The sequence below is a fragment of the Danio rerio genome, chromosome 7, assembly GCF_052040795.2.
Source record: "Danio rerio strain M-AB ecotype USA chromosome 7, GRCz13ab, whole genome shotgun sequence".
Lineage (NCBI taxonomy): Eukaryota > Metazoa > Chordata > Actinopteri > Cypriniformes > Danionidae > Danio > Danio rerio.
The window spans coordinates 29731343-29753096 of record NC_141027.1 but is presented as its reverse complement, the minus strand read 5'-3'; the positions used below and the strand labels follow the sequence as shown (position 1 = coordinate 29753096).

Here is a 21754-nt window from a genome sequence, read left to right as displayed (position 1 = left end):
CTTAACATTAAAACATGCTAAATGCATTGCTACATGCTAATTTATGTAAAAATAATAGAAACATGTTATTTAATGATAATTATGTAAGAATCTTGTGAATTAATGCTAGAAAAATGCTAACAACATGCTAGTTATTGGTAAAAGCAGATTAGCATATTGTTATGTTGTATATTATATAATGTTTTATGTTAAATCATGCTAGCAACATACATCTTTGTCAAGCCAACATCAACATTTGTCAGCAAACTTTACTCGTCTTTAATTTTTTTTTCTTTTTACTGTTTGTGTGCTTTCTGTCACTTGTTTTTTTTTTATGTCTACATAGTTTTCACTTTTAATTAGTTTGACTTTAGAGCTATAAACATTGGTATTCGTTTAAGTTAAACTTGAGCTTAATATTACTAATGTTATAAAGTTAATTGTATTAATTAATTTTCTTTTAAAGACAAACATTTCTCACTGAAATAATGTCAATAAATATATTTTTTTATTTATGTATTTATTTATTTTAAATAACATGTATTTGTTTTATTTAAAGTAACATTTTTGAGGGCTGGCTTTACTTAACTATTACACATCTGTTCTTCAATGTCAACATATCCAGCATTATACAGAGTCATCTGTTTTCCATGAGACCATATTATGCAAGTTAACCAAACATCTTGCTTTCATTTATGTCAGGCATTGATGCGTCTGTGATGGTTCAGGCAAAGGAAACAGATGTTTTCGCCCGTCTGCGTGATATTGTGGTTCTGGATGTGGACCCTAAGACCATCCACAAGAAGGTGAACTTTCAGCCATTTTGATTTCAGCACATTTGAAAATGGTACATTAGGTTCTGTTTTCCAGTCATGCTTGTGTTAATACTCCCAGGCGGTGTCCATCGTTGGAGAGGAAGTGTTCAGCTTTAAGATGACCCTATACCCCGGGGCCACTGAGGGGGATGGCTACACTGACACCTCCAAAGTGGATGGCAAAGTTATTATGAGACTTGGCTGTATCCAGATCGTCTACCTGCACAAATTCCTCATGTCTTTATTGGTGAGAATTTATGTAAATGCACTTACCAAATATATGTTGTCGTCTATATTACTCAGCCGTCTTATCTCTTATTGCAAAGTTTTGAAATCAGTATTTCTCTGTGCCTTTTTATATGTTGTATGGACATTTTCTTTTTGTCTCTTCCTTTGGTTTTGTTTTTGGCTCTGACTCCTTTTCCCCCTTCATAGTTTCCGTTAACTGTGTCTTCCTCTTTTCAGGACTCCTTTAGCTATCAGTACCCCTCTGCTGATGAGGTACAGGCTTGGGCATGATGCATTAAAGTCCTTCGCTTTGCAGCTTAACTTTAAATGCACCTTTGCACACACTGAAATGTATTTTTTCCTTTCTTAAATGTAATACTGCTGGATTTATCATACATGCATTTAAACCTTTCATTTTCAAGCAAGACTGAAGTTTTAATCTAAGTTAACAAGGTTCATGGCAATGTTTATGTCTGCCATTGTTTTATTTCTAGTGCAGTGGTTCTTAATGAAGGAGTCAGTGGGACTCTATGGGCTTTAGCAAACTTCTATGATGATTTAAAGTTATTTTTATAAATGTATTTTTATATAAAGATGCTAATCACATAATTTTAGGCTAAAGAGAACAATGTGATCATGTGATTACATAATTGTTTTATATAAAATTGTTTCACATTTTCCACGTTCATGTGTGTTTCAGTTTTCAGGTTTTACAAATGCTCCACAAATCATTTTACAGTGAATATCATGTGACATCATGTCACATGATATTTACTTTTTTACTATAATCCTGCATTTATAGAAATCACTAGAATCAGAAATTAAATTGTGGCTAATTAGTTTAAAGTTTAAACCTTTTTAGTTTCTCTAAGTGAAAATAAACCGCTTTTTCTTAATTACACGAATGCAGAAAATATCATTGGAAGTTTTGTGTTGGCCCTTGTTGAGAACCACTGCTCTAGTGGCAGGTTACTACTGTACTAAAAATCAATGCTGATTAAAAAAATAAATGTGATGAAAAATATATATTCTTTATTCTAAAAGCTGGAAGACCCTATTACTACCCATTGCTGCATAGTCATGTACATTTCATTAAATTTCAACTAAGCAAAGTAATCTTAGGGTTTCCAGTGACTAATATGTTAATACATTCAGTATATATCTATACACTCACTGGCCACTTTATTGTGTGCTCCTAGTTAGTATTATTGGGCTTAGAAACCCACATTAGTTTATCAGTTAAATAGACTTGAGCATTCATTTAGTTGTTAAAGCATAAAACGAGATGAAAAACCGTTTACATGCACTCGCTGTCAGGATCAGCAGACGAGAGCAGAAACTCTATTGAAAATACTGAAGTAAAATAAATGTTGATATTTTTAAGACATGGCACAGAAAATGGAATTTCATGCAGTGTTTCTTGTACATTCAAAGACCCACTTTATATCGTTTATCAATCAGGAAATGTTTGATAGTTAATTTTTAAAGAAAACAGATTCTTAACGCTCCGATTTGGAACTGCTCTTTAGACATGTCATTAGGGTCAGATGCTATTCATGGAGGCTGCACATTCATGATGTGAATCTCGTGTCCCAGCACATCCCAAAGATGCTCTTTTAGATTGATATCTAATGACTGTGGAGGTCATTCGACTGGAGTGAACTTATTGTCATGTTCAAGAATTCTAGTTTTTGGATGATTTGAGCTTTGTATCATGCTGTGTCATCCTGCTGGAAAAGGTGTTCACTGTTTACTGTGGTCATTTCCAACAACAGAGTCACTTTCACTCCATTTTTAGACATGCACTTGTGAACTTCCCTTCCCTTGTTCCCTTGGAGGAATCCCCAATGCCATTTTGAAGTGTGTTCCAGTTCATCAAGTGAACGAGGGAAGCTTACATAGACATAAACTTATTCCCTTGATTTGGTCAGAGGTAGCGAGTCGGCTTCATATGTCTGCTCCAGCACTTATATGTCCCAGAATGCAATGTGATTGCGATGTCACATTTAAACCTATTCAGATACTTGTATAATGTATTGAATGGCGTATATTCAAGGGAAGTTTGCGAGTGAAGAACATAAAAATTGGAGTGTAATGCAGCCTTTTCTACATGCCTAATTGTTCTGAGATACATCCATGTGATTGGTTAATTTAATATTAGCATTATTGCACAATTGAACAGGTGTACCTAATAAAGTGGCCAGTTAGTGAACCTTTCTTTGTTAAAAATTGTATAAATTGTTTGTTGTTTCCGCTTAAAAAATGGATTAAACACATCTCCAAAGATCTCTCTTCTATACTTGAGAAATATTAAATGTACATTTCATAAAGACATTTGTTTAAACATTAAAACTGCAATAATAGTGGCACCAAACAGAATTGTGTTATCGGTCTTGGTTTCTTCCATGGTCAATAAACAGACCAGATATACTGTAACATTTCTTGGGTCAGTGTTGCTCAACAGACCACAGTTCCAATTGCTGCCACTTTTGTTGCAGAAATGACATACTAAGGACTTTTGTTAAGGAGTAATTTAACGTTAAAAGATATTCATGTTTTAACTGTGAAATATTATTAAGGAAATAAAAGTTAGGTTATTATTATTTAATTAGATTTTTACAAATTGACTCTGATATTTACCAATAGAGTAAGACCTAGTGTTTTTAATTAATTTGATTGTGTATATGCAGATTTGCATGTGTGCTTGTGTCTCATACTGCTTATTAAAGTAGAAGTCCAGAATTTGAGATGGAATCTGCGCACGATATGGATGCCTTGATTTGACTGGTTTTAATATTTATTCTCGACATGCTTAATAAACAGCTCACCTGCCATACCTAGAAAATGCGATCATCGACTTTCCTATTTTCTCCCACAAAACAACACTGTTTCACTCCAGCACTGCCTTTTCCACCCCTTTACAATTTGCAACTTTTTGTTGTAAATTTGGCTTTCAGGTGTTCAATTCGAAAATATCCCTGCATGAAACATCCCTAATTTGGATCCCAAGATTTTTATATTGAAAGCTTCCCTCACATCTACTGAACTGCCATGTCATGCCACATCAAGTTTTCATTAACCATTGCTTGTCTTTCCATAGATGTTTGTGGATAATTTCCAGACAGCAAAAGAGGCTCTCAGTGCCGCTACGGCTCAAGCTGCAGAGAAAGCAGCTTCCAGCGTGAGGGATTTTGCACAGAAGAGCTTCAGACTCGCTATGGACATCAGACTGAAGGCCCCCCTTATCATAATCCCCCAGTCCTCCACATCCCACAATGCATTTGTGGTTGACCTGGGTCTCATTACAGTGGGAAACCGCTTCTCGCTGCTGGCAGCTGAGGGCTTCCCACTGCCGGCTGTTTTGGAGACCATGGACATAAAACTCACTCAACTCAAACTATCCAGGTAATAATGAAAGCTGGAAATCTTATAATTTTTTTTTATTTTTGTTTTATAGTATCGTTTTAGTTAAAAGTCATTGAATTGAGTAGAAATATTATTTTAGTAATAATCATTAACTATTATAATGCTTATTAATATTTTAAATCCGAGTTTTAAAAGTTACCTAAACTATTTTAGTTTAATATATTCAAAAAAAAAAAAAAAAAAAAAAAATATATATATATATATATATATATATATATATATATATATATATATATATATATATATATATATATATATATATATATATTAGGGCTGTAACGATACACCAAACCCACGATTCGGTTCGTATCACGATTTTTGACCCACGATTCGATTCGTATCACGATTTTTTATTTTATTTTTTTCGTGTGGGGTGGGAAAAAAAAGATTTTTAAAACTATTTTTAATTAAATAACATTTGAAAAATCTTTATAAACTAAACATCAAAGAACAATATTAACTATGCAAATTATTAACAATATAAATAGCAATATATAAAATAAATAAATAGCCAAAGATCACTTCTGTTTTCTTTGTAACAAAATACTGTTGAAAAACCAAACAGAACTAAACTCCATTGTTTAGATGGTTCAAGCATGTTGAAAATTATTTTTCAATCAAGTTCTCTTACAAAGAAAAAGTAAATTAAATAGCTAGGGATGCTCATTTAGTTAATTTTGCTAACCGACAACCGCCGCTCATTAATCGGTTATTAACGTTTAACTGGTCAGATTACTATTAATTTTATATTAAACAAATTGACGTGTCTATTTTGTGTATGACACATTAAATATTGCATTTTAAAATACTGATTTATTTTTATATATTAATAGCGGAACAGAACAACAGAGCATCTACACGCACCTACAGTGTTTAGCACAGAAGAGCAGAATAATCTAAATAAAATGAATAAAATAAATAGGACTGCCCTAAATTATTTTCACTTAAATAATTAATTTATATTACAAAACGAAAATACTGACTGATTCTTTTTAATAACCGGCATAGGCTTTTTTTTTCAATCATATGTTTTTTTCTTCCGTCAAATAAAAATAGCTGACTTCCTCAAATTGCTTGCTCCACGGAAAATATGCATTTATTTAATACCCCGCTGTTATTATTATAATCACAAAACCTTTACATTTTTAATAGAAATCATTATTTTAAAGATTATGTCCTGATATAGCCTATGGTTTCCTCTCTCTCCCTCGCGGTTCAAGTGCGCGCTGCGTGATGAAAAGAGAACAACAACACGCGCGCATATGTAGACTTTTTGTAAACAGTTTGTTTAAATATGATATTGCATTAATCTGCGTACATGCTTTAAGCTGTAAAATAAAAAGTAAAGCCTTTTTGTTGCGTTTATTACGCAGATCCAGGTCAACATAAGCGCTGGATTAGTATCAACAGGTCTGTATCAAACAGCAATATTCTTCTTCCATTTTGCTTCTTTGGCAAATGTGTATGTAGGCACGGGTAATACGTTATCGTCCTGCAAATTAAGTATGCCTTGCAGTTAAACAAGTGGCCGAAAACGAGGCGCACCTCACTGCCTTTATATGTTGACAAGGAAAAAAGAAGAGGCGCGGTCCTCTTAAGAAAAGACTGAATCAGCTGGGTATCTTGTGCAAAAGTGTTGCTGTCTGTGTTGTTACAATTGTAATATTTAATACTTAATCTTGATATTCAAGATTTGTATATTCATACAGCTCTGGATAACTTAAAACAACGATTAGACCTTCAGAGCGGTGTTAATGCGTCCTGAAGTAAAGCGAAACGGCTATAAACTCCAGCAAGATAGAGTGATTATATGCAGAGCCATATACCTTTATCTCTAAATAAAGTATAACTATAGAAACTGTGTTTATTTTAACTGAAAGCTTCGTCGTGTTTTCTGACCTCACGCACCTGTCAGTCAGCACTCTCAAAGGTTCAAACAGAAAGCGCACAGCACGGTTACAGAAAAGTTTGCGCTGTTACCTGACATCTGGTGAACGCCCATCCCTCTCTGCGCAGCCACATTAACAGTGTGAGCAAACCATCGTATATGCGCTGAAAATCCGGCCGCTTTGACAGCATTGGCAATGTTTCTGGCGTTGTCGGTTGTCAAGCGGGGTTAAGTTGGTTTTGTTTTTGATATTCTTGACACATTCAGCACACACAGCTTCGTGCAAGCTCTCCCGGCTAAATATTGCGAGGGCTTAAACGGAGCAGTGCTTGTAATGTCGAACGAAAAAAGTGTTAATTAGCTCAACTTTTGCAGGCACGCGTGACGTTATTGGAAAGGTATCACGGGGTGGGTGTGTCGCGATTCTCCCTTATCACACCGCGACACAGGATCGTAGATCTGAGTGTTGCGATTTCGATTTTATATCGTGTATCGTTACAGCCCTATATATATATATATATATATATATATATATATATATATATATATATATATATATATATATATATATATATATACACAATATGAAAAAAAATTATATTTACTTTACCAAATTAAAATAAAGTTCTAGTATTCTCCTTCAATTTTAAAAAATTTTTCACCAATGAAAATTGTCTCTAGTCTTCTCAACCTCTCTTAAATTTACTAAATAATTCAGTAATGTGTTTCTAACTCTTATTAATTTAACATGGTTTCCTCAGGACTGTCCTGAAGCATGATGCTGATCATCTAGATATTGAGATTTTGGAGCCCATAAATCTAGAACTTTTAGTCAAGCGTAATTTGGCTGCCACCTGGTACAACAAAATTCCTGGTGTGGAGGTCAATGGAGTGCTCATGTCAATGAACGTAAGTCTTTCATGAAATGTTTGATTTAAAATAAGACCCCACACTTATTGCCTGGAGAGAAAACTAAAGGTCTATATTTATCTGGTGTGTGTAGATGTCTCTTGGACAGGAGGATCTCGGCGTCCTCATGAGAATCCTAGCAGAGAACATTGGCGAAGGAAGCAAGGCTGCTGCAGTGGAGGGAACAAAAGCTTCTGCTAAAGGTATAAGCAGGATTTTGTGATTTTGCGAACTCAGAATTTAATGCAAAACAAAATCCTACTTAATTTAGAGGAGCTTAAATGATTTTAAATTAGTCCATTGTTAAAGTATGTAATTGTTATTTTTTTAATTAGTTTAATACACCTAACATCTCAAACAAGGTGAAGTAGCAACTGTAATACAATTGTTATTAATTACAAATGTAGGTAAATTCTATTTTTACACTAGTATTGTGGACTACTTGTAAATAATCGAAATAATCAAGAGTCTTTACTTGGATTTAAGTGTACAGTAGGTTTTAACTGTTTAATAGGATTAATGTGTTTAAATTTATGATGAAAGCTCACAATGCAATACAGAAAACCTGCAATAAAGGTTGATTTACCGATCAATTACATTATATTTGCTAAATACATTTTCACATGATTTTTCTAATGCTAATGAATTTGCTGATCAAAATGATCATTCTTTTTCAATTAAGTTTATTTTGATCATTTAGTGTCCTTTCAGTATTAAATATGATACCGTATGCTTTATAGGGTTAAAAGATAAACACTTATGTCTCTCTGTTTTTTTTTCAGAGTTACTGTACAGTTATTGTTACAGAGTACAATGGTTTAAGAGGTTAAAAAATACAATTTATTGCTTGTATTTTTGCAGCACAACAACACAAGAAATGCAAAATGTTGTCCCATATTTTAATAGACTTTGTCATTTTAGGCTGCAAAATTCAGAAAAATGTCCTACAAAACCCTGGACTGACTGATAAGTTTCTAGGGCTTAATTTGACCCTGTCGTCTTCTACAGTTGAAGCGGTTATAGATGAAGGACTGATGCAGACACTTCCAGTGGGTATAGGGAGTCTACCTGCGTTGACCAACGGTGCTTTCACTGAGAATGTTGTCAATGTGCTGCTCAATTTTGAAATCAAGAAGGTGGTTCTTACTTTCATGTAATGTCCAACAGACAACAGCTTTGTTGACTAGGCTTCTTGTGTGGGCTGAAAACCCTGTGTTTGTCTTCTTGTAGGTTATGTTGATGTTGAAAAAGTCCAAAAATGGGGACGAGAGTCCTTTTTTGGTTCTCGATGTATCTCAGCTTGGAATTGACACCAAAGTTCGAAAATACGATATGGAGGCAACAACATACATCAAAACCATCTCCATGAAGTGCCTAGAGTTTCCTGGTTTGTAGAGTTTGGTTGTAAACCAGCCAAAAAGGGTTTTATGTAGGGCTTAAAAAGTTCGACCTTTGATCATTTTAGGCTTTAAATATTTTAAATTAGAGTAAAAAATCTTACATTTTAAAATTCAAATGAAATAAATGTTGCATACACTGCAAAACAGCAGTATTTTTGTTTTCCTATGCAAATATTTAAAATTCTTCATTTATTTTGCATCTGAAGTTAAATTAATTTTGATTTAAGCCTTATTTTCCATACAAATATACATTTTAAAACTTTGATTTGCTCACACAACTAATTCAATATTGATTTATGTGTTCTCTCTAAATGATTTAGTCAATATGTTTATCTTCATAAAATGTACAAAACCCCTTGCATTATAAATTAACACAATTTTAGATTTTATCATATTATTTATATATTAAAATAATCATATTTGTCCACCAATAAACATGTGCATATGTCTTTTTGCAGATTCAAATGGAGAACCGCTCTGCATAATCAGTTCTTCAGCAGAATCAGGAGCAGATCTTCTTGAAGTCAAATATTTCAAGGTAACTCTCAACATGATTTATACATGCATGTATCTTTAATTATAAAATGCTTTATGCGGGCATCACTCAAAACTTATTATTGTGTTGAATGTTTCCATTTTAATGCATGCTAGAGTTAACTAGTGGCAGAGCATTTCATGTCTAGGCAGGCTTTTAGCTCTTTTAACTATTAATTTAGGTCAGTACATGAATTCATAGCACGATCAAGGCATCAGGGCAATTGTAGCCAGCCATTGTGCTCTTTAATGTTTTTTAAGTGGTTCTTATTTTGGGTCCTTCTGAGGGCCATTTCCTCATTGAGACTGTCAAACAAGTATACAGCTAAAGGACTAGATATATGAATGCATACTAATTGTGGCCGGATTAAATGCATAGCTGTTGTGATTAACAAACTTTGATTATAGGTTGTCTATTATTGATTTTAGGAGAGATGTCTTGACACAGATGAAGCAGGTGTTCCACTTTATGAATGGAGATCTTAATCTTGTTTCTTTCTTATCTTTGTAGGCTGATCGAAATGGGCCAAACTTTGCAAGCCTTTACCAAAATACTGAGCAGAAGATGAACGTAAGCATCTGAGCATCATGTAATCTTATGCAGTTTTTAGATTGAGGTTTTAGGGCAAAATAATTGCAAGTGTATAGGGTTAAAAAATAGCTAAAATTTACTTTATTGCCATAATTCCCTGGTGGATTGATTTACATTGAAAATTGCTTAATTTTTTGTTGCAAGTTTTCTGAAAGATTTTGTTTTAACAAGCAAATCAGGCATTATTTATTTAAAGAAGCACTTATGCATGTGTTTGAATAAAGTAATGTTCAATGTTCACTTAATTATATATATTTATAAATATTTAATTTTTTTTCCAAAAGATTTTATAGAATAAAAATACAATATTTTATAATCAGGCAAAAATATTACCATGAATATTTCTATGTAAAACCCTAATATCTTAAAACCCTAAGATATAAATAAAACTGTGAAGTTTAGTGTATGTAAATGCTGCTGAAATTTATAGCTGAAAGCAGAAGAAATTATTATCTTTTAGAAATATGTACTGTAATTTATTACAGAATTCTGCAGCCACAAAGAAACACTTGAATAGGTATTTGGATGTTGTTTTGTCCAAAAAAAAACCCCACTGTGAATCAAAAAGCCAAGCAGTGTTTTTGTTTATTTAGTGTCTCATCTTAACTTCAGAAGAACTTCATACTGATGTGTGTCTTCAGGTGGTGTTTTCCTCGCTTGACTTGATGTTGCACACTGAGGCTCTGCTATCTACCATGGACTTCCTGTCTGCCGCTCTGTCCACCAGCAGCCTTCCCTCACCTGAGAGAGAGAGCAGAAAGTCTGAAGATATGAAAACTACCTCAGCTAAATCCAGTAAGCACACACAGACAAACTTAACGATTAAAGCTGACAAACTCAGCATTGGTCTTTGAAGTATTAAGGATGCAGTAATGAAGGATTGTTTGTGTCTCAGCTGCACTGAGCTCTCCATCTGATGGTGACATCATTGACTTGATGGTGAATATGCAGCTCGGAGCATTTAACGTGTTAGTTTGTGACCAGAAGAGCAACATGGCTGACATCAAGATTCAGGGTAAGAATATAGTTTAGTTTTGAAAATGTAAAACCTCAAGATGCTATATACTGTAAGCTTTTAGCGTGTCAGTAAACCGTAAAATTGTGAAATATAATTCCAATTTAAAATAACAGTTTTTAAAAAACATTTATATTCTTAAATGCAATTTATTCCTGGAAAAGTTGAGTTTTAGCAGCATTAGCTCCATTCCTTGTCACGTGATCCTTTAGAAATTATTCTAATATGCAGATTTTTGGCAAAAGACCCTTTTATTTACACAAGACCCTCTTTTTCTTTCTCTCCTTCTGTAGGATTAGACGGTTCTCTTCAAATGAAAGGAACTCAGACGCACATGTTCACACGTCTGCGTGACTTCATCGTCATAAATGTGGATTCAAAAACAATTCACAAGAAGGTAAGTTATTCTGACCACAAGACATTTTTTATTTTGGCTTGGGTAAGCTAGTATACAATGATGTACTATTTAATTTTCTCCTTTTCCCCTGACAGAATTTGTAAAAAAAAACAACATTGATTATTGCTAATAATGTGTTAACCATGTTGGAAACATTCTAGCAACATGCTAATACATGTTAGCAACTTTTCAAACATGCTAGCGGCTTGTTTATTAAACAATGTTAACCATTTTTGAACCACGATAAAAAAGTGCTAAGGCAATATATTAAAAACATGTTAATTATTTTAATTCTGTTTTAAAACATGCTAGAAACATGTCATCATTATGCAGATTCATGCTTGCATAGTCTTAAAACATGTAAACAACACAGTGACATTGTTAGAAACAGGCTAGCAGCATGCAGTTTGATGCTAGCATAGTGTTAAAACATGCTAACAACACATTATGTTCTAAACATGTTAATGACATTCATGCTAATACATGTTAGCAACTTTTCAAACATTTGGAAACATGCTAGTGACTTGTTTATTTAACAATGTTAACCAATTTTGAACCATGATAGAAATGTAGTAAGGCAATATATTAGAAACATGTTACAAATGCTAACTTTGTGTTAAAACATGTTAGAAACATGTCATCAGTGTGTTGACTCATGCTTGCATAGTCTTAAAACATGTAAACAGCACAGTGACATTGTTACAAACATGCTAGCAACATGCAGTCTGATGCTAGCATAGTGTTTAAAAGCGCTAACAACGCATTATGTTCTAAACATGTTTAGACATTCATGCTAATACATGTTAGCAACCTTTCAAACATTCGGAAACATGCTAGCGACTTGTTTATTTAATAATGTTAACCATTTTTGAAACGTCATAGAAATATGTTAAGGCAACAAATTAGAAACATGTTAAAATGCTAACTCTGTTTTTTAAAACATGCTAGAAACATGTCATCAGTGTGTTGACCCATGTTTGCATAGTCTTAAAACATGTAAACAACACAGTGACATTGTTGAAAACATGCTAGCAACATTTTGTTTGATGCTAACATAGTGTTAAACATGGTAACAACAGATTATGTTCTAAACATGTTAGCAACATCCTTGCTAACATGTTCATTTATGCTATTAATGTGTTAAACATAAACAACATGTTAGTTTATGCTTTATAATTTACAATTTACTTAAGCATAATATCAGCATCTCTGTTTGACTCCCAGCCTGTCTAGGCTAGTCAAGCACATTATAGCTGGTAATTTCAGTTGGTATCCCAGCCCAATCAGCTAATGATTTGGCCAAGCATTAACATGTTGTTACAATAAAATATGACAGAAATGTGCAAAAGCATATTGGCAACAGTGTTGGATAAAAAGTAATATATTAATTTTAAGGATAACAAAAAAACCTTGCTAAAATAACATGCACTTTCACATTCTTTAAAAAAGTAGCTATTTAATACAATTAGTTACTTTTATTAAAAGGTGTCTTAATCTATTATATTAGTAATATTTTACTGTTTTCACAACATCGGTTTGCAAAATTCTAAAACATGGTAGCAATGTGCTAATCTTATTAGCAATGTCAATACCTGCTAACAGTGTGTTAAGTGTGCTATCCAAATGTTAAACATCTTTTATAACTTTATTTAAACATTTCAGGCTAGTCTTTTTCTAGCCAACATCAAAGTTTTTCAGAAATCTAGTTACTGCATCCTTTGTTAATCATTTCACCTTTGACCACTGTCTGTATGGCTATTCGTTTTTCATTACTTTATTATCATTTTATTTAATTTTAAAGATTTACTTTGGCTTTTAAAAAAAGTAGAGCTGAAGTGTATAATCTGTTATTTGTGGTTCTGTAGGCCATCTCCATCGTAGGCGATGAGGTGTTCAGCTTCAGCATGAGTCTGACGCCCAAAGCCACTGAGGGGGCCGGCTACACAGACACTTCAAAGGTCGATGGCAAAGTGAAACTCAACGTGGGCTGTATTCAAGTGGTCTACCTTCACAAATTCTTCATGTCGTTGCTGGTGGGTTCGAACTGCACACATGACCTCTGCGCCAATTCGATTCGAGCACACTAAACCTACATTTGCTTTCTCTCTTAACAGAATTTCAGTAATAACTTCCAGGAAGCGAAAGAGGCTCTCAGTGCTGCCACGGCTCAGGCTGCAGAGAAAGCAGCTTCCAGCGTGAGGGATTTTGCACAGAAGAGCTTCAGACTCGCCATGGACATCAAACTGAAGGCCCCCCTTATCATAATCCCTCAGTCCTCCACATCCCACAATGCTGTGGAGGCAGACTTGGGTCTCATTACTGTGGGAAACCGCTTCTCACTGCTCCCAGTGGAAGGCCGTCCGCTGCCTGCTGTCATAGATAATATGGACATACAGCTCACTCAGCTAAAACTGTCCAGGTAGCACATTGCCACGTGGCTTATCTAGGATTCTCAGACTTGCTTTTCGAAGTATAATTATATCCAATATGTGTCTATTAAAAGATCAGATAATTAAATGAACAGAATTCATTTAATGGGTTTTCAAAGTCCAGATTCTAGCTAGCCATTATTCTCTCCTATGTATGCTTTTCCTCTTATGCACACTTGTTTTGGTGTCCTCAGAATTTCCATGGAGCTGGACTCAGATCAGACTAGCTCGAAACTGTTGGAGCCTGTTAATTTGGTTCTGTCGGTTAAACGTAACTTGGCATCATCGTGGTACCAGAAGATGGCTGCGATAGAAGTGGATGGAGATCTGAAGCCAATGAAGGTCTGTTCACATCTTTGCAGGATGTATTCTTTAATTTATAGACAAAGCCGTATTGTGAGCAGAAGGTTTTCCACTCTGTGACATACTTCTGAGCGAACTTAAGGATTTACCAAAAAATAAAAAAATCACACAAGTCAAAATTACATTTGTGTTTAAGCAAAGACCATAGAATACACAAGATATGTCACTTGTATCTTTTATATAGGGAAAAGTTTAATGGTCAATATGGTGAATAAAGCCCTGCCTACTAGTAAAAAAGCCATTCATTGTTCGCTATATGACATATAAAACCCTCCTTCTAGTACAGGAGCCAATCATCCACCGCTGTAGACTGACGATACTCTGGGGGTGGGGCTTGGTTTCTGCAGATTTTGTGTGATTATAACGTTTAGAAATGAAACTAAATTGACAATTGTTGTTTAATTTTATTAATGAATCTTAAAGTCTGCATGAACCAGAAGTTGCTAAGACTCTTTTATTTTAACATGTTTATGTACTTCTATCTGAATTAAATATTGAGTAGGGGGCGGGACTTTCTTTTTGCGCATTGTTCCATCATAGCAAACTAAGGGCACACTCACACCAGGTACAGGTGCTTTGAACCGTGCCGAAGTGCAATTGTGCCCCCTTCCCTCTCCCACGATGGCCTGCACTCATCCTGCATTTTGCTTTCCTAGCTGGAGCACGCTTACGTCATTGATGATGCGACTGTTCAGTTTAACAGGAAGAGCAGTGCTCTCGCTTGGACACAGTGGAGATTGCTTTAGTTAAATTGTTTTAGTCGTTTGGGATGCAGTTACATGCAGTGAAATATTTTGCCGAACAGATCCACTACATTGATATCATAAAAGTCATTGCGCTGCACATATTAGGAGGTTTGCTGAAGATGCAGCTGATGTGCAGCGAGGGGTTTGCATCTTTAACAAACTATGACAGTTCTCGTTCAATGAAAAGTAAGAATGATTAATAAATCCATATGAAACAGTCCCTTAAAAGTAGGGGTTTCAAAAATAATTTTGGTGAACCATGATGCAGACGCAGGCAATTCGGCATCGGTTCAGTAATAGATCATAACCGGTTATTATGTACTGACATCATTTATCTCATATGCTCTGTATTGCGGTAGCTTACTATGGCGAGTCGGGCGAGTGTGAGTAATGAAATGGCTTCAACAAATTAAAAATGCAGAAACTGCACATTTCACTGCGTGTGTATTTGCTGGACAATCTTTCACTAAAACACAGCTGAAGCCCCTGCTATGAAGAAAACTTCATTTCTGTCTCTCTCTCTTGACCTTTGACCAGCTGGCGTGAGGTAACTGTGAGGTAATTGTGTATGGAAAGAATCGTCAATGCACTGTGATGCACCGAGTTATTAAATTGAACCGAATTGATGGCATAATAATCATAACCGAACCGAAACGTGAGACCAGTGTAGGTTCACAGTTCTATTTAAAATTAATGTCGTGTCTTCAGTTTAGGGCTTAGGCGCACTTTGCACTCACACTACAACCATACTGAACCTGCACAATGAGACGCAAGACGCTTTGCAAATATTGTTTGCTAGTTTTAGCTTGGTGCAAGAGTCGTTTGGACGTTTTGCACCACGCTGTTTAAATGGCAAATGCATTTGCGCTCATACTGTATGTGCGCCCATAGGCGTTCTGGTCTAAAAAAGGAGGCGTATTAAGGCGCATTGCTGGCGCACTGGTATTTTGAGGAACTAAAATAGTCGGTTTAATAGATCAGATAAATGCAGGTCTATAGTTCAGTGCAGAGCACGTTATTTGTGCACCTCGCTTACACATTGCTTAATACAGACAGGATGTACAGCAATATGCAAATATCTTTACAAATAAAAAAGAATTAAAGGATTGAAATATTACAAAAATGATTATTTTCTAGCCTACATAAATATTAAAACCACACTTTCATGCCTTCTTCATCTCTGGGGGCTTTTTTAGTTTATTCATGACAATATGCTTTTGTTTAATGTTATTATTATTAGTAGTAGTATTTATTATATGCATATTTATATTAGTTTTATTAAAAGCAAGCTTAGATTTGCCCACCTGTCAGGTTTTAGACCAAATGAGGCATAGCATGTGTAGGATATAACTCAGTTGTTCTAACACACTTCATTATTATTGTTAATTTATTCGTTTGCTGGAAATTAGGACTTAGAATTTAGAAATAGTTTTGAAACAAATCTTAGCGCTTAACAAACAAAATTAATTATTTATAGGCTAATAGATGTCTTTGTGTACAACATGTTTCCCTATCCACGAGAGTGAAAGTGAAAGTAAAGAATCAATTCTCGTACTGCAGATGCTCTGTTTACCTGTTTTCTCTTTAGTGAAGCATTCAGTTTTTCCACTTACAAAGTTCGTCATGTAAATAGCAAATGCACTATGGCACGACGCAACTGACTTAAAGGGAATGGGAAATGAGACTCTGATTGGTTTATTCTCAAAACACACCTATAACTCATTAAGAGAATAAGCTCAACCCTGTTAGTGGTTTTTTCCATCCTTAAAATAGCAAAACTGAATTCTGACACGCCCTTAATGCTTTTGTGCCCTGCGCTTTGCACTCTGCGCATGGATGGTCAAAATAGAGCCCAAGGACTGCCGCTCCAAACAGGGAAGCAAATGGACAGATTTTGGTTGAAAATTGCCAAAACAACTTTTTTTTTTCAGTAAATTAACTTGCACAGATTAATTTGTCACCTAAAGAAATAGTGTGTGCCAGCAAAATAAAAAATGTAAATTTTGGCTTTAAAGTGACAGTGGCTTACAGTAAATAAACAGACTGATGTCAATGTTAATTAAGAAAACAAAGACACAGAGTGATTTTCTCACTGCTTTTTTACAGATGTTGTATAGTTAACAAACATGAATCTATATTTAATTCATACAGTGAAGACTTATAAATTGACTGTTCACTTGTCACTGTTAAAATTACCATTGTGATGTGCACTGAGGCTCTATCACAAAAATGTGCACCAGACTGACTTGCATTTTAAAATGTAGAGAAAAAAATACTTAGAAGAACAGATTTTATGTCCCAAATGCAGTGGCAATTTTCTCAGTGTAATCTAACAATAACATTTAACATCAATATTGGTTATTCGTTATTACTGCATCAAAGTTATACATTCGACTATCATGTCAACACTGTTTTGCCATATTATCTTTAAAATGAAAATTGAAAGCTAACTTTAAAATTTAAGAAGATAGTGGCTCAGTGGTTAGAACCGTCGCCTTACAGCAAAAAGGTTGCTGGTTCGAGTCCTGGCTGGGTCAGTTGGCATTTCTGTGTGAAGTTTGTTCTCCCCGTGTTGGCGTGGATTTCCTTTGCGTGCTCTGGTTTCCCCTACAGTCCATAGACATTTGCTATAGGTGAATCGAATGAACTAAGTTGGCCGTAGTGTATGTGTGTGAATGAGTGAGTGTATAGGTGTTTCCCAGTACTGGGTTGCAGCTGAAAGGGCATCCGCTGTGTAAAACATATGCTCCTCATGAATAAAGGGACTAAGCCTAAGGAAAATTAATAAATGAATGGTTGAATCAATCAATCAATAAATCAATCAAAAAATCAATCAATCAATCAGACCATCTAACTGTCTGTCTGTCTGTCTCATATTTTTATCCTTCCATATTTTGTGAGATCTTGTTCTAATAAATTTAATATGTAATTATAAATTTGGAATGGAATTGTGAAGAAAATTAATCAAGATCCTTGTGTTTCCTGCCTGTGTTCCAGGTGGCTCTGAGTCAAGATGACCTGAGCGTCCTGCTGCGGATTCTGATGGAGAACATCGGCGAGGCGAGCGACATTCAGTCTGACACAGCACTCAGACAAGAGAATGTGCTTGTCAGAGCTCGTACAGCGACCGGTGAGAGCAGACAAACACACAGATGTTTTAGTTTTTTTGTCCTGAAAAAGAGCTCAATAAATGTGGATGATTTGTGTATGTGTGTGTTTTGCGTAGGCTCTGAGATTCTTGAGGAGAAGCTGTCGGAAAGTAAACTGAAGGAGACAGAACTGCTGGAGAGTGTCAGATTCAGCTTTAATGTAGAGTCTCTTGGACTCACACTCTATAATAATGACCCTTCACAGGTCTGTATGAAGCCAACAGGACATCGGTGACTGTTTACAGTTGCACTCCATTGATAAAGAAAGTTTGTGTATGAGAGTGTGTTTTATATATGTCTTTCTCTCTTTGTAGCCCTGTGTGCATGAGGAGAAGTCGTGTTTAGGTGAATTTATGCTGTGTAAAATGAAGATGTCTGGGAAAATGCTTAATAATGGCAACATGGAGGTTTCCACAATCCTCACAACATGTACACTGGATGACAGAAGGAGTGGAATTCAACGAGTCACGTCCAGGTGATTTACATATAAAATAGATGAACATAATACTAACTAATATAATTAGTTTTTTTAATGAAAAAAAAATTTATTTGTTCTGAAATAAAATGTAATAAGCACTTCTGAAATATACACACTCACAATTTAATACTTTTAAATAGATTTTTATATTTTTGAAAAAAAAAAAAAAAAAAAAAAAAATATATATATATATATATATATATATATATATATATATATATATATATATATATAGCAAGGAAATTTCCACACAATATGCTTTTTTTTCTTCTTTTTGTTTGACTGTAATAAAACAGACAGTTTTTTTAAAATGTATAAAACAATTTTTTAGGTCAATATTATTGGTCCCTTTAAGTTATTTATTTATTCTTTTGCTACAGAACAAACCACTGTTGTCCAATGCCCAATGTACGATGAACTACCTACTAGTAAAATATTATGTACTGTCATCATGGGAAAGAATCAGTTTAAAAATGCATTTCTAATTAGTAATTAACTTTCTGTTTAAAAAAGTTTTTATATGTTAAAAAGCACTTTTATTTTGTTTTATTATTATTTTTAAAATAATTAAAGTAATTATAATAAGTTTGACCTCAACTTCATATATTATAGTATGATAGCATGTATACACTGCAAAAAATCTTATTCTTACTAAGAGTTGTTTGCCTTGTTTCTAGTCCAAATATCTAAATGCTTTTTAAATCGAAGCATTGAAGCCAAAAAAATATGGCTTTGTTTTCTGAAACTTGTAATTTTGTAATTTTTGTAATTTTATGGGGAAAAAAGTACAACTTTTTTTGTACTTTAATATATAATTCATAATATAACTTGTTGTAATATACTTGTTGTAATAAACATTAGTTTACAGGCCTATTTTCTTTATGAAAGAAGAACTATGGATTTATAGATGTGCATTTTACTCATGCATCAAATATGCGCTCTAAACTTTTTCTTCATTGATACATGTTGAATTCTTCCATCATTTGTAATGTTTCCAAAAAATGTATAATTTTCAGTAAAAGTGCTTCAACCATTACACTAAATAGTTATAAGAGACATGTTTAAGGGATATATTCAGCATCTTTAATTAAGGAGATATCTCCACTTTATCATACTTGAAGGGAAAATGCACTTTATGCAATAGCAAAGTTATATAAAGCTTGAAGCATCAGAATCGATACTTGGTATCGGCCGATCACCAAGACAAGGAATCCGACATCAGCTGCAAATATCCTGATCGGAGCATCCCTAGTATAATCATAGTATACTATTATGTTTGTTACTTTGCACTAAAAAGCTCTAAATCACAGGATTATATTGTAATGTTACGGTTATTATATATAAGAAATGCTGTAAGTATTTTTTTTTCTTTTTCTTTATTGTTTGAAGTACCTTACACTCACCAAGCTAGCACATATTTAACTAAAAGTAAACAATGAATTATTAACCTTGCATAGAGTCATGTTTCTTGGCTTCACCCCTCTTTTCTGATCACTGATAATATTTTCCCCTGTAGGATGCTTGGAAGGCGTGATGAGGAGACATCAGAGCCCATGATTGATGTGACGTATTCTCAGAGTGTGGATGAACGTTCAGTGGTCGCTGTGCTGCAGAAGCTCTATCTGTGTGCTAGCGTTGAGTTCTTGCTGGCTGTCGCTGACTTTTTTGTACAAGCCTTGCCCACGAGTCCACCCACACAGAGAGAGAAAACCAACCAGCTGCCACTCAAATACGTCTCTGAACCTAAAATCCACACTGAACCTAAAGCAGGTGTGGATGATACTGTTAAAGATTCAGAAGTTACAGGTTAAATATAAGATAATAAGATAATGAGTAAAGCAAGCTTAGGACCTGAAAAATTGTTGTCAATATACAGCTATGGAAAATATTAGGAGACCACTTGGCTTATTTTTAAAAACACAATAGCAATGCCTTATATTCAAACGAGTTAACCCTGTGCTGTCGCCCCACTGTTTGAGCATAGATGTATAAATGTTCAAGCTTAACTTTAATTGGTGCATAGATTTAAACTTGGTCTCATTTTAAACATGACAATTTTCAGATTTTAGCTGAAGTGAAAAATCTCAATAACATAAGTTATGTGCCGTGAAGTTTATAAAAACAATAAAACTATACATTTATATTTTTAAATATTATATAGAACTTGTATTTTACAAAACATATATTACCTTAAAAGTGTCAGAAAATTAAAGCTAAATATATGATCAAATAAAAATCCAAATTTGAAGTTTATATCTCAAAAAATGACTTTTCATTAAGATTTTGTTTGGGCGCAGTACCAGACATCACCACCAGATAACATTTCCATTGATGACCATATAAGAATATCCACTATTTCTTTATTGTGTATGGTTTGAGCAATTTTAACATTTTTTTATCTTACTTTTCACAATATTTGTAAATAGACAACACATTCTTCTGGTATTTGATTTGAATGTAGCCTTCAAAAATGTTTCATTCGATCAATACTTGAGGGAATAACCCTGATTTTTAATAACAACAAGTAAAAACACTTGTTAGTCTGATCAATTTTTATTTCCTTGGGAAAAAAATGTTAACTACTATGGGAATGTTTTTTTTTATATGTTATCAGAAACTTTATGGAATAAAATGCATAATTAAATTTTACTCAAGCATATCTTATAACTTCAGTCAACCCAGAGAACAGAATTGTCAAGTGGTCTCTTTAAAAATTTTCATTAGCTGAAAAAAAATTTTCCTCTTAAAAATGAATGTTAAATTAACTGGTCAGACAATATGTGAATGTTTTATATCAGAAAGGATTTGAATTTTTATTTAACAGTGTATCTATCATCAGTCCCAGCTCAGAGAACCAAGCTACGAGCAGTTGTGGTGGACCCAGAGGTTGTGTTTGTGGCTAACCTCATGAAGGCAGATGCTCCTGCGCTGGTCGCCTCGTTCCAGTGTGATTTCAGTCTGCTGTCAGAAGAAGCCGGTCAGACCATGAAAGCCAATGTCAGGAGCCTGAAAGTGCTCGCCTGCCCCTTCATCAGAGCAGAGGGTGACATAGCTGTGACCACAGTATGTTTACTTCTTATTATATATGAAAAAAGTATGTTTACTCGAAAGTTTTAAGCTTATTTTAAAGAAATTAGTGAAAATACACTGCTTGGACAAAAAAGGCCTTTAAATTAGCAAATGGTCCGGAGTTTGATTAGTTTATGATGAGTGTGTTTTTAGCATATTATATTTTTGACAGCAATTATTTTATCTCTAACTTATGTACAGTAGTATGAAACTAATTAATCTTAAAATTTTAAAAGCATATTTTTTTTTGTAGTGTTATAGGAAGGCAATGATAAAATTTGTAAGGCTCAAATTGTGCAAAATAGTTGAGAGAACCTGAGAGAGAAATCACTGTCAC

General features: G+C 34.2%; 1 protein-coding gene across 24 annotated transcripts in view; it reads left to right on the top strand.

The window, feature by feature from the left end:
- vps13c (vacuolar protein sorting 13 homolog C) overlaps window positions 1-21754 on the top strand; it is a 96245-nt gene that overhangs the window by 37752 nt on the left and 36739 nt on the right. For 7 of the 24 annotated variants that reach the window (XM_087261200.1, XM_087261199.1, XM_087261191.1 and 4 more), the window contains 21 exons: window positions 682-785; window positions 874-1041; window positions 1260-1295; window positions 4123-4427; window positions 7098-7245; window positions 7340-7448; window positions 8254-8381; window positions 8476-8632; window positions 9104-9183; window positions 9691-9750; window positions 10413-10566; window positions 10667-10786; window positions 11080-11183; window positions 13049-13216; window positions 13298-13602; window positions 13807-13954; window positions 17719-17851; window positions 17948-18075; window positions 18185-18345; window positions 19865-20118; window positions 21173-21411. In XM_087261200.1, coding sequence (XP_087117326.1) covers window positions 682-785; window positions 874-1041; window positions 1260-1295; window positions 4123-4427; window positions 7098-7245; window positions 7340-7448; window positions 8254-8381; window positions 8476-8632; window positions 9104-9183; window positions 9691-9750; window positions 10413-10566; window positions 10667-10786; window positions 11080-11183; window positions 13049-13216; window positions 13298-13602; window positions 13807-13954; window positions 17719-17851; window positions 17948-18075; window positions 18185-18345; window positions 19865-20118; window positions 21173-21411 — 3209 coding nt within the window. The remainder of the gene's footprint in view (window positions 1-681; window positions 786-873; window positions 1042-1259; window positions 1296-4122; window positions 4428-7097; window positions 7246-7339; window positions 7449-8253; window positions 8382-8475; window positions 8633-9103; window positions 9184-9690; window positions 9751-10412; window positions 10567-10666; window positions 10787-11079; window positions 11184-13048; window positions 13217-13297; window positions 13603-13806; window positions 13955-17718; window positions 17852-17947; window positions 18076-18184; window positions 18346-19864; window positions 20119-21172; window positions 21412-21754) is intronic. The other 17 variants (XR_015495740.1, XM_087261206.1, XM_087261205.1 and 14 more) reach the window with 3 other exon arrangements.